The 13,063-nt window shown below is 45.5% G+C and overlaps 1 protein-coding gene across 1 annotated transcript in view; it reads left to right on the top strand.

The window, feature by feature from the left end:
- HS3ST2 (heparan sulfate-glucosamine 3-sulfotransferase 2) overlaps window positions 1-12,485 on the top strand; it is a 93,705-nt gene extending 81,220 nt beyond the window's left edge. Inside the window, exon 2 of the mRNA XM_082362590.1 lies at window positions 11,104-12,485. Coding sequence (XP_082218716.1) covers window positions 11,104-11,722 — 619 coding nt within the window. The 3' untranslated portion in view covers window positions 11,723-12,485. The remainder of the gene's footprint in view (window positions 1-11,103) is intronic.
- Window positions 12,486-13,063: the final 578 nt, after the last annotated feature.

Genomic DNA, 13,063 nt, shown 5'->3' on the forward strand with positions numbered 1-13,063 from the left:
CAAATGCTGCAACAAACATTCTTGCACACAGGTCTTTACACACTTGCACAACTAAATTTCCAGAAGTGGAATTGCTGGGTTAAAGGGTATGTGCATTTTACATTTGGGTAGATAATATCTAATTGTCCTCCTAAAGATGCATTGATTTACACTCCCTCCAATATTGGCAAGTACTTAGTTCTACACACTCTTGCCAGCAATAACTGTTATAATTGTTTAAAGTATATTTTCCAGTCTTATAGGTGAACAATATGATCTCATCTTAGTTTTAATTTGCATTTCTTTAATTTTAAGAAAGATGGAGTATCTTTTCATGTATTTATTTCCCATAGGTAGCTCTTTTGCTATTAACTTTTCACAGCCTGTGTTCCTTTATTCTACCAGCTGGCTCTTTTTCTTATTAATTTGCAAGAACTTTGAAAAAATATATAAAACATATGAACATGTATATAGATATTAAAAATATATGAAATCATCCTTTGTTTCCCTATCTTATATGCTGCAAATGTTTTTCCAGTGAGTCATTTTCCCTTTATTTTATTTATGGTATTTTTCCATCCCAGATACTTCCATTTTTTACGTATCTAACTTTTCAGTCTTTTCCTCCATGAGTTTTGTCTCATGCTTAGAAAGGCTGTCCTCGTGCCAAGATTAATTTTATATTCTCATGTTTTCTTCTAGTGCTAGAGTCACACTTGCTTGAATCCAGATTTTTCAACTTGCTGCATCGCTTTGGTGACTGACTTTAGTTCCCTGTGTCCCAGATTCCTCAGCCCATAAACAGGAATAGTGAGAGTGCCGGCCTCGTGGAGTTAATGTGAAGGCTGAGGGAGGTGGTTCATACACAGAGCTGAGAACTGCATCTGGCCCTCGGTCACTGCGCAAGAAATGTTAGCTGTGAGCTTGTTTACATCGAAGGCATCAATGACCCCATCTCAATCAGCTCCGGCTGCTATAACAAAAATGTCATAGACCACGGAGCTTAAATGACAGAAAGCTATTTCTCACAGCCTGGAGGTTGGAAGTCCAAGATCAAGGTGCCAGCCGATTTGGTTCCCAGTGAGGACTCACTTCCTAGTTTATAGACGGATGCCTTCTTACTGTGTCCTTATGTGGCAGAGAGGGAGAGATCATCTCTCCCATGTCTCTTCTTATAAGGGCACTAAGGCCTCCACGCTCATGTCCTAATTACTCCCACAGGCCCCACCTCCAAATACCATCACACTGGGAGTTAGGGCATCAGCGTATGAATTTGGGGTGGGGATGGTGGGAACACAAGCATTCAGTCTGTAGCAGACTATGTGTATGGCTGATGTATGCTGTGTGTATGTACCATAATGATTTAATATATGTTTACATTGTAAAATGATTTTCACAGTCAGGTTAATTAACATATCTATCACCTCACATAGTTACCATTTTTGTATGTGTGTGGTAAGAACACTTTAGACCTACCCTCATAACAGATTTCAAGTATACAGCACAGTAGTGTTAACTGTAGTCACCAGGCTATGCATTAGATCCCCAGAACTTATTCATCTTATAACTAAAAGTTTGTACCCTTTTTCCAAAGTCTCCCCATTTCCCCACCCCCTACCCCAGCCCCTGGCAACCACCATTCTACTCTCTGATTATATGAGTTAGACATACAGATTCCACCTGTAAGTGAAATCATGTAGTATTGATATCTGTCTTTCTGTGCTTGGCTTATTTCACTCAGCCATAAAAAAGGAAGGAACGCCTGCCATTTGTGACAACGTGGATGAACCCACAGGACATTATGCGAAGTGAAGTAAGCTGTGTGCCCATTTCTTCTGATTAGCAAGTGGCAGAACTCAAACTCAGGTCTCTTTGATTCCAAATCCCATACTCAAAACCAGCTGCTAAAGTAGCCCACTGCCCTCTGAACATGTCTAGGATATATCAGGCAAGGAGGATCCCTTTCTTGTCTCCATCGGTCACATGGCAGGACTCAAGACAAATTCCATAATGCACAAAGTATGGGTGAAACAATAGGTGTCACTGGGGGGACTTCCCTGGTGGTCCAGTGGTAAAGAATCCGCCTTACAATACAGGGGACGCGGGTTCGACCCCTGGTCAGGGAACTACGATCCCATAGGCTGCAGGGCAACTAAGCCCGTGCACCACAACTACTGAACTCGCGCCTCTCAACTAGAGAGCCTGCGTGCCGCAAACTACAGAGCCTGCACGCCACAACTAGAGAAGAGAAAACCCGCATGCCACAACTAGAGAGAAACTTGAGCAATGCAACGAAGAGCCCACGCGCCATAACATAAGATCCTGCATGCCGCAATGAAGATCTCGCATGCCGCAACTAAGACCCGACACAGCCAAAAATAAAATAAATAAATAAATAATAAATCTTAAAAAAAAAAAAAAAAGAATAAGCGTCACTGGGGAAACTTGCAGTAGAAGAGGCAGGCAAGGGGTTACTCTGTCTTCTCACCGTCACCCTGGGGGACATACCAGAGCCTGGACCAGCTGCGGGTTTACGCTCCAGGGAAGGGATTCTGCCCCGACACCTACATCAACTTCCCCTCTTATAGGGCAGGGGTGAGAACAGCCTTGTCAGCTGGGGGGACAATCAAACTACTGGGACACCAGGCAGGCTGGGCTGAGGTGCCAGCTGTGTACAGAAGTTATCTGGGAAAGCCAGCTGCCCAGCCCCTGGGGGCTTTGATGACTGTCAGAGACTGGGTTCAGGCATGGCCCCTCCTGGCAGAGGAGGAAGCCACCAGCCCTAGTGGGAAGCCAAGTTCAGTGCAGCCCCTCACATTGAGAAAAGGGAACCCCTTCATCCCTGGGGTTTACAAGACTGTTAACTCCTTGAGGACAGAGACTACACCATGCCTGTCTTTGTACCCTGGCATACAGCAGGTGCTCAATAAATCCTTGTCCAATGATTACATGAATGCGTACCAAGCACAGGACAGGCCTTGTTGATAGAGATGTGACAGTGGTGATCGCTGCCTTCCGTGACCTAACATTCTAGGGTGATGACAGATGCAGACAATGTGTAAAAAAGTGGGATGTGTCTGTAGTGACTACCATGGAATCACAAGGGTAACAAATTGCAAATTGCCTAACTCCTGGGAAGGGGGAAATAATAAGGGCACAGTCAGGGAAGGCTCCCTGGTGGAGGTGATGATGAACTAAGAGCTGAGAGATGAAGAAGTTCTGCCTGATAGGCTACAGAGCCTTCCCCCAGAGGGCAAAACATGTCAGAGGTCCCTTAGCATGAAAAATGCAGTTTCGGGGGAGAATCCTGAATAGTCCAGTCTGGCCAGAGCCCAGGGCGGCTGTGGGCCAGATCAAGATGAGCCACATAAATCCTGTTTAGGCCTCTATCCTGTGAGCAGTGAAGAATTATTGATGGGGTTCAGGCTGGGACTCAGCGGTTTCCTCCTGGGTCACATCAATATAAGGATCTGGGGCTGTGGACTTGCCACGATGCTAGTGGGGCCTCATTTCTACCCTCACAGGTGCTGTGCCTGCGCGCAGCCAGCATGTAGCGGGTGAGCAGGTTTAGCAGGTTTAGGTTACTTTTGTTTTGTTTTAACATCTTTATTGGAGGATAATTGCTTTACAATGGTGTGTTAGTTTCTGCTGTATAACAAAGTGAATCAGCTGTACATATACATATATCCCCGTATCTCCTCCCTCTTGCGTCTCCCTCCCATTCTCCCTATCCCACCCCTCTAGGTTTAGTTTTAAGAACCAGGTTCTTGCAAGAAAGTCTTTTCCCCCCTCTTCCGCTCCTAATTATCCCTCTGGAGACGGCAATGATTTTTTCTTCAAGGAGCCTGGTTGCCCAGCTAGGAGCTAATAAATCACTGAAGTCCCCCAGGCCGCAGACCTTTTAGAACACATACACAGAGTGTACAGATTTAGCAGGAAATGAAATCTTCCAGAGAACCCTCTCAGTGATAATCAGGGGTGTGCCGGCCCTGCTCAGAGGCCCCGCACAGGACGTCCCTCTGTGGACAGTGGAGCCACAGGAACTGCCTGTGTCCCACTGGGTGGGTCAGAAAATGCCATTTCCAGAGAGCCTCAAGCTGACAAGTGAGTGTTTGGATTTTGTGTGTGTATGTCTTTTTCGGTAAGGGCTGCAGAAGTCTGTGATTTTTCCATTAGGGAGAAGATAAAATACGGACTTTCGTGCATACATCTCCACCGGCACACACAAATATGCTTCTTCCTCGTTGTTCCCAGACTTGGGAACCAAAACCTTGCCTTTCTATTTTTTCTCTTCAGCAAATATTGACTACGCCCCTACTAAGTGCCAGCCATCTCCTAGGTGCTGAGAGCACAGCCATGAACAAGACAGACACCAACACTCTTCTTTTGGAACTTCCAGTCTATGGTTGGGGGCAGGGGTGGGCAGAGACATCCATCAAATAAATATATAACATCTTAGGTAGTAATGAGCACCATCATGTTACTTATGAGGGTGCATTTTATTAAGGCTGTGCTTCCCAAGCTTCTCTGATCATGAGTCCTGGGGCAGGGGGCTTGTTAAAAATGTAGGCTACTGGGCTGCACCCCAAACCCGCTGAAGCTGAATGTACTGGGACCCTTTAAGGCACACCCCCAGGTGATACTCCTGAGCTACCATATTGAAGGCTACGTGCCTAAAGGAACATGCAGTCCTCAACCGTGGTTCTTAGCCCTGGGGGGCCCACTGGGATCATCTGAGGAGCTTTAAAGTCGCAGGTACCAAGGCCTCCGTGCCCACCCAGAGATTCTTATTTAATTAGTCTGGTGTGGGGTTATTTACATATTTCCAAAGCCCTCCAGGTGGTCCCAGAGTCCAGCTTGACTTCCCCAACTCCTCCTTTCCCAGCCACACTACAGATGACCACAGCCCTGTCCTCTTTCAACATTGGAGGCAGCCTTGGGCAAAGGACAGAGTGCAGATGGCAAAACAGAAATGGTACAAGATGTGTTCCTTTCAATCTCATTTTACCTTCGTATATTGGGAGGTTTTGATTGAAGCAGAGCTTGGATTCCCCTCAGCCTGTGAACCTGAGCACGTGTGACCATGATTAAATTTTTAAAACGGCACAGCGATCCCCTCGCCCCAGGACTATCTGCTGGAACCTTCCTCTGCCCAAGGCCAGAATGCCAAGAAAAGGCCAAGCTTCATAAAGCAAACACTGGTAACTTCTGAGGACTAGAGGTAACCTCTGAATAGGCACCTACCTTTGACACTGGATCTTTGATCAATTTATTGAGCACCTATGTCATGCCAGGTATTGTGCTAGGAAGGCAAAAAAGAATGAGAAACACACCCAAGATGCTGATGATCTGTTGGAATAAATGGATGCATACCTAGTAAGTTCTACACAATGGGGTGAGGTCTTAGTAGTTGGATTCAGGAAGTGCCAAGAAATTACAAGAAAGGGTTCACAGAGGATATGACTTTTCCTTTGGACTTGGAAACATGAGTAGACATTTACCAGGGTGAAAGAGACAAGAGAGATGACCAAGAGTCTTAAAAAATAAAAAAATACTCAGCAAGTGCAAAACATACGTAAGAGCAGGATGTGTTTGGGGAGTGGATTTTGTGTTCGGCATAGTATAAGCATCAGATTGCCAGGAGGTGGCAAGAGATAAATTCTGGAAAGGTAGGCAGCAGCCTTGAGTACCAGGTCAAGGAATGTGGGCTTTCTTCAAAAGAATAACTGATGGTTGACAAGATTGGATTTGCTTGAGAAGCAGTTCCCTGGTGGACACAGACTGCAGAATAAATTGAAAGGGAGAAGAGAGTAGAAGCATGGAGGTCAGAGAGAAATCTGTTGTCAGAGGAACAGAGAGCCTGAGGTGTATGAGTGCTGGGGGAGGGGGAGGGGGAAACTTGAGAACTTACAAGGACGACAGACATTAGATGTGAGAAGGAGTCAAGAATGACTCTGACGTTTTTCTGCTTTGTGAGTGGACTCGCAGTGATATCACCTACACGAACAGGCAAAAGAGAGAAGTAAGCTTGGAAAGAAAATGGGGAGTTCGGTTGTTGAGGTGGGGTGTCCAATCCACAGACAGTTGGACGTTCCAGGCCAGAGTGTGGGAAAGCTGGAGCTGCAGTTACAGGCTCATGAAGAGTCAACAACTCCTGGGCGGTGCTAATGGCTGGGGAAGGAATGAGGTCATCCAGGAAGATCATGTAGAATAAGACAAGTGGGAGATAGACTCCTGGGAAGATTCCCAGTGGTTTGGAGAGAGTTGAGAATGTGAAAAGGGATGAGGGCTTCGTTGCATAACTGGATTAGGTTGTTGGCTTCATGTAACCTCAGAAATATTGATGGAGACTTTACTTGTGCCATGGCTGTGGTAGACTTTGCAGATGTAGATGCAAATAAGGTGCACCTGCCCTCCCTCATGGAGTTTATAATCTAGTGGGGGTGAGTGTAGCTTCCACAGAGAGGAAGCCAAGTTGTGTAAGACACGTTGGAGTTCTTGGGTTGCAAACAACAGAAACGGACTCTGACTAATTTAAAGTAGTCCAGAAACAAACAAACAAACAAATTAGAAGGATGTGCAGTAACTCACAGAATACAGAGGAAAGTGGGAAAACCAGGTCTCAGAAAGGGCAAGAACCCAGAGAGCTGAAGGGATTTGGTAAAAAAAATCGATAGGGAGGCTCTTCCATGCTCTGTGTCTTCTTGGAAGATTCAGTCCACTTTCAGTCTTTATGATACATTTTTGTCTTTCTGACACAATTGGCACTAATTAGCCTAACTTCAGTCACGGCACCCTCCCCTTGGCCTGCTAAGATTTTATCTAAAGCAGGAGTGGTGGTTCCTTAAAAAAATCTGGGAGCTGTTACCAGATGTGGTGGAAATTGTTGCTGAGCAGGTTAAAATAACAGATGGGAGGTAAGTCCAAACGATGAGTGTTAGACCATTCTTTCCGTAATTTTTGCAGAGCTACACAGAAAAGAAAGGACGCTGAAGCTTAAAAGGGTTACAGGGTGAGAGAAAAGTTCAGCTGTTTGTTAGCAGCTGGAAACAAATCAGCAAAATTTGAACAATGACATGAGGAGGAAAAATGAGCCTTAAGGAAAAGCCTAATGCCCCCTTCCCACCACAGAGCAGGGAGGTGTGTGTCCATATGGTCTCCTTGTACATTATCATCTCGCAGGCCTCCTGTACTCTATTCCAGTGACCTAAGGAGAAATAAATATATAGGGGTGTCCTTTGGTGGGATAGAGAAAATTTGGAGTACACATTTGACTCACGACGTGATGACCTTGGTGTGATGTTATTTACAGTCTGGTGTTTGTATCTTTCTTAGTATTTGTAATTTGGTTTTGTAGCTGATATACCAATTAGGAATTAGAAGGGTGGAACTTCACTTCAGTTCACAGCTGGGGGAATGATGTGACACTCTGACAATCACTGGAATTGGTCAGAATTTCCCAAACTGGTAACAGAAAGAGGTGTCAATTGGTGCTCCTGGCAAAAGTTCACAGCTCCTTGGCCAGATAAGCTTTGGAAATGCTGCACCTTCAATTCCTCTCTTGGATGTTCTTTAGCGTATTAAAGGATATTGCAAAGAAGGACTTCCTTGATGGTCCAGTGGTAAAGAATCTGCCTTACAATTCAGGGCATTTGGGTTCGACCCCTGGTCAGGGAACTAAGATCCCACATGCCACGGGGCAACTAAGCCTGCGTGCCACAACTACAGAGCCCATGCGCCCTGTGCACCACAACTAGAGAGAAACCCGCGCGCCACAACTAGAGAGAAGCCTGCACACCACAACAAAGAGCCCGCACACTGCAACAAAAGATCCTGCATGCCTCAGTGAAGATCCCGTGTGCTGCAACTAAGACCCGACGCGGCCAAAAATAAATTAAATAAATAAATAATAAATCTTTTTTAAAAAAGGATATTGTGAAGAAATCTGTTTAATGGCTTATCAGGTCAACTTTTTGTGTGTTGATATCAGTAACCCCCATAAAGTTTGGAAAGTCCTTAAGTTTAAATGCACTGTCACATATATGTAATTTCATCTACTCTTGTCATAAAGGCCAAAACCTCATTACAATGTATGCCAAGGTCGTAAAATATTACAGGCAGATGTCTAAGAAAATCCAGCCAAAGAATTCTATTCAAGTACACCTGTGATTATTCGCCAAGAATGATATCCAACTTAAAAAATGGCCTTCTCAGTAGTAATAAATACTTAAGTTTCAACCCATAAGGGTGCATTATAGACTCTGGGCCTAGAAGCAAAATATCAGTCGTATCAGCTTATCAGCTGCAAAGAGAATTTGAAGATTCAAAGGGATAATGGGTAGATTTGCAAGGAAGGCAGTAGGGGAAGGGATCTGACAGCACAGGTGGGCAGGTGAGCCCTTGCCTACCTTGTCTTCTGAGATTAATGGGAGGGGTTAAGGATGGATAATAGTCACTTTCAAGGTGAAGGAGAGGAAGACTGAAGGAGTGGAGGGGTGGAAGCTTATCCTTTTCTAGAGTAGTGGGAGACTAGTTGTGTGTTAGGGTGGTTGAGTATGGTTGAGAGTTTATGGTGAGAATTTGGAACACTTACTATGAGGAATGATGGGGGTGCTGTAAAGACAAATATAAAAGATTATTGAGCAGTGTTGAGGGCTCAATTTAAGCTAGAACTAATAAATATATAAAGGAGAAGAAATCCTTTGTCAGGATCAGCAATTTTCTCTACTGCTGTTTGGCAACCCAAAGACAGAATTAGAAAAGATGAAAAGTCGGCAAGATGCATTATTAGAGACTGGAAGAGCAAGTATTACAAAGAAATTAGTGATGATGATGGTGATGGCGATGGTGGTTAGGGTTAGGGTTAGGGTTAGATGTGAAGATGATGCTATTGAAATGATTGTTCACTGGGTCCAGAGAAGGTTTAGAAGAAAGTGAAATCAAGAATATCACAGATGAATCTGAAGATCGGGTATCAATACAATGAATTTGAAACCGTGGTAAAGGTAGAAAGAAAGAAGGTTGTACTCTGTGTTTGTTTCCTGTGGCCGCCATAACAAATGACCACAAAATGGATGTCTTAAAACAATGGAGATTTATTCCTTCACAGTTTTAAAGGCCAGAATTCTGAAACCAAATTGTCAGCAGGGTTGGTTCCTCCTGGAGGCTCTGAGCAAGAATCTGCTCCATGCTTCTCTCCTGGCTTCTGGAGGCTGCCAAAAATGCTTGTCATTTCTTGGCTTGTAGACGTATCACTACGTGCTCTGTCTTCATCACATTGCCTCCTTCTCTGTGTATCTCTTCTCTCCTTCTCTTCTTTTCTAAGGATATTCCTTACAAGGAACCCTAATCCAGGATGACCTCATCTTGAGATCCTTAACTTACTTCCATCTGCAAAGACTCTTTTTCCAAATAAGGTCACATTCATAGGTTCTGGGTGGAGGTATCTTTTGGAGGATCATCATTCAACCCACAACATAGTCCTAGAGTGGAATTTCATTGTGAACCTTTTCAGAATTAGGGCAATCCCAAGGACAAGACCTAAGGTATGGCCATGAAAAAGAGTTGCTAAAAGGAAGAGAAAAAGGAGATATTTGGTCAAAGAACTGTAAGGCCAGGTTACTGAAGAGAGATGACGATAGGGGCTGGGACGAAGAAGACCAGGTACCAGGCGCCTCTATTCCAGAGGACTGTGAAGATGCATTCTGTGGGTGTTGGGAAGCCGTAGTGTTAAGAGTGGGGGAAGGACGCTGTGTTGATGGTTCTCATCCCTACCTTCACATTGGAGGAGCTTCACAAAGGAACCCACCCCCAAATATTTTTAATCAGTTGGTCTAGGATGGGGCTCAGACATTTGTGGGGTTTTTTTTTTTAACTTTTTTGGGTGATCTAATGAACAGCCAGGATTAAGAAAAACTAGTTAAGGGTAAAACACAACCTTCAGAAAGAAGTAGCAGACTTCCCTGGTGGCGCAGTGGCTAAGAATCCACCTGCCAATGCAGGGGACGCAGGTTTGATCCCTGGTTCGGGAAGATCCCACATGCCGCAGAGCAACTAAGCCCGTGCACCACAACCACTGAGCCTGCGCTCTAGAGCCGCGAGCCACAATTACTGAAGCCCGTGCACCTAGAGCCCGTGCTCCGCAGCAAGAGAAGCCACCGCAATGAGAAGCCCACTCACCGCAACTAGACAAAGCCCGTGCCCAGCAACGAAGACCCAATGCAGCCAAAAATAAAAACGAAATTTTTATTTTATTTAAGAAAAATGTAGCGACTGGTAGCCAGAGGTATTCCCCTCCACAAGGGCCTGAAAGAGACACACCTGAGAAGGAGACATCAGCGTGTCCCACCATCCTCCCTTAAACCTTAAGCAGAACCAGGAAATTAAAAAAGTAAGGGAGCAAGAGGTTGCATTAGGGCTTCCGACTGAGGTCCCAACTAGCCTGCAGTTCTGTGCTTCTTCAGTCTTGCACCAAGGAGGAAAAGACATCAGAACTCATTTCTAAAACACATGTTATTCCTACAAAGTATGCCTTTCCTCCCCCCAAAAGATTTTCTTAATATATTTAGAGAAGTATCTTCGGCCAGAACAATATTCGGTGGCTTCCTTTGTATTTTTTGAATATGTAATAAACACAATAAAAATTTCAAGCAGCGTAAAAGATTGCACAATAAAAAGTAGTTCTCATTTATCCCTGACCTCCTTGCTCTGCTCCCACTCAAGTCCCCTCCCCAGAAGCAATTACTTTTATTGGTTTCTTGGTATCTTTCCTGAGATAAACAAGTTGTATCTTGCTTTTTTTCATTTAAGCACTAAATCTTGGAAATCATTCCATAACAGTACACGCAGATCTACCTAACTCTATTAATTGGCTATTCCATCATTTATTTATTTCACACTGATGGACATTTAGGTTGGTTCTTGTCTTAAAGCAAACTGTTAAAGACCTAAAAAAAAAAAGTCAACAAGAGTTAAAGTGGGTTCTTCATCAGATGAGAGCAGGTGAGCCTCAAATGTCCCGTTGGTGAGGGGCGGGTGCTTCACTAGGGAGCTGGGTGGAGGGAAGTGATCTGCTCCAAGCCCCCAGCAGAGCCCTGGCTGATCATGTGCGTTTCTGCCCCACAGGAGCCTGATGCCCCGGACCCTCGAGAGCCAGATCACACTGGAGAAGACCCCCAGCTACTTCGTCACTCAAGAGGCCCCTCGCCGGATCTTCAACATGTCCCGAGACACCAAGCTGATAGTGGTCGTGCGGAACCCCGTGACCCGCGCCATCTCCGATTACACGCAGACGCTCTCCAAGAAGCCGGACATCCCTACCTTCGAGGGCCTCTCCTTCCGCAACCGCACGCTGGGCCTGGTGGATGTGTCCTGGAACGCCATCCGCATAGGCATGTACGCGCTGCACCTGGAGAGCTGGCTGCGCTACTTCCCGCTGGCCCAGATCCACTTCGTCAGCGGCGAGCGGCTCATCACTGACCCAGCCGGCGAGATGGGGCGGGTCCAGGACTTCCTGGGCATTAAGAGGCTCATCACGGACAAGCACTTCTACTTCAACAAGACCAAAGGATTCCCTTGCTTGAAAAAAACAGAATCGAGCCTCCTGCCTCGATGCCTGGGCAAATCGAAAGGCAGAACTCATGTACAGATCGATCCGGAAGTGATAGACCAGCTCCGGGAATTTTATAGACCTTATAATATTAAATTTTATGAAACTGTTGGGCAGGACTTCAGGTGGGAATGAGCCAGCGAGATGCAAGGGCTCTTCCACTTGTCTCTTCCACGAGGTTTGCCCTGAGAGCCCTTGACCCTCTGCCCCCAGGGAACCCAGGCTCCAACCCCTGTTCCTATCTCAGATTTCATCATCCTGGAACCGGGGAGCCCAGATAAGGCCAAGAGACCAGAGGGGTCCCTGCCACTAGCCCTCCCAGTCTGTCCATGCAAAGCTGATCTGCTTCTGGCATGTCCGGTCAATTCTGAATTGTTTCCCTTCAGCCCTTAAGAGGCCTTGGGAAATTGCTTTAGGAGGAGTGGGAGTGCATCTTCCAATTACGATACATATTATAAGGGATGATGGTCTGTTGCTATGAACACAGCAGTCTGTCCCTGTCCCCGTCCACCCCGGGGTGGGTTTGTTAATTTCGAGTGGCATGTACCTCCCCTCTCAGCTTAAGTCTCTGAGCCACCCTGGGTGATGGATGGGGAACCAGCCTCGTCCTCCTGACCTTAGCAGCTCGTGGCGAGATTACAGAGCTGGAAGTGTCCCCCTGGTCACTCCTAGGAGACAGACCCTTCGCTGATGAAATAAACCAGTGATTTCAAAGCCTGTGGTCTCAACGCTGCTTGAACTGTCTTTGAAAACCACTCTGTGACTCTCCCTGCTCCCTGTGGACAAAAGCACATAATTCTGCTGTTACGGGTACTTTCCTCACGCGAGCTTTCATGTTCAGCATGTGACAGAATCACGCTTGTCCATGTGAAATAAATACGGCTCTCTCGTGTTCTCATGGCTGGGCTTTCTCTGTAAGTCAGGCCTGGAGCACGGCGCATTCATCCAGCTCCTCCAAGCAAGATGGGGCTGCACTGGGGATGGTCTGGGAGGGCAGTGAGGGAAGAAGCAAGGGGGTGGAGGAGGGAGAAGAAGAGGTCCTTGCTGGCAAAGGCTGGGGAGGTCAGTGGGGACATCCTCTTTCTGAAACATAGTCTGACGGTGTCAGCTCTCTGTTTAAGCTTTACATCTGAAGTGAAGCCAAACTAGAGGCTGATAGGACATCAGACATGTTTTTGTTTGGCCAGCATGATGTTTTGAAATAATTTCCAACATTTAAAACTTGGGAGTGTTCATATAAAAATATGGATTTCCAGCTTCTATTTTTTAAATTTTTATTAGAGTATAGTTGATTTACATTGTTGTGTTAGTTTCTGCTGTACAGTAAAGTGAATCAGTTATACGTATACATATAGCCACTCTTTTTTACATTCTTTTCCCATATAGGTCATTACAGAGTATTGAGTAGAGTTCCCTGGGCTATACAGTAGGTCCTTATTAGTTAATTTATTTTATATATAGTAGTGTGTATATGTC

This window comes from Balaenoptera borealis, assembly GCF_965194805.1.
Source record: "Balaenoptera borealis genome assembly, chromosome: 16".
NCBI classification, from domain to species: Eukaryota; Metazoa; Chordata; class Mammalia; order Artiodactyla; family Balaenopteridae; genus Balaenoptera; species Balaenoptera borealis.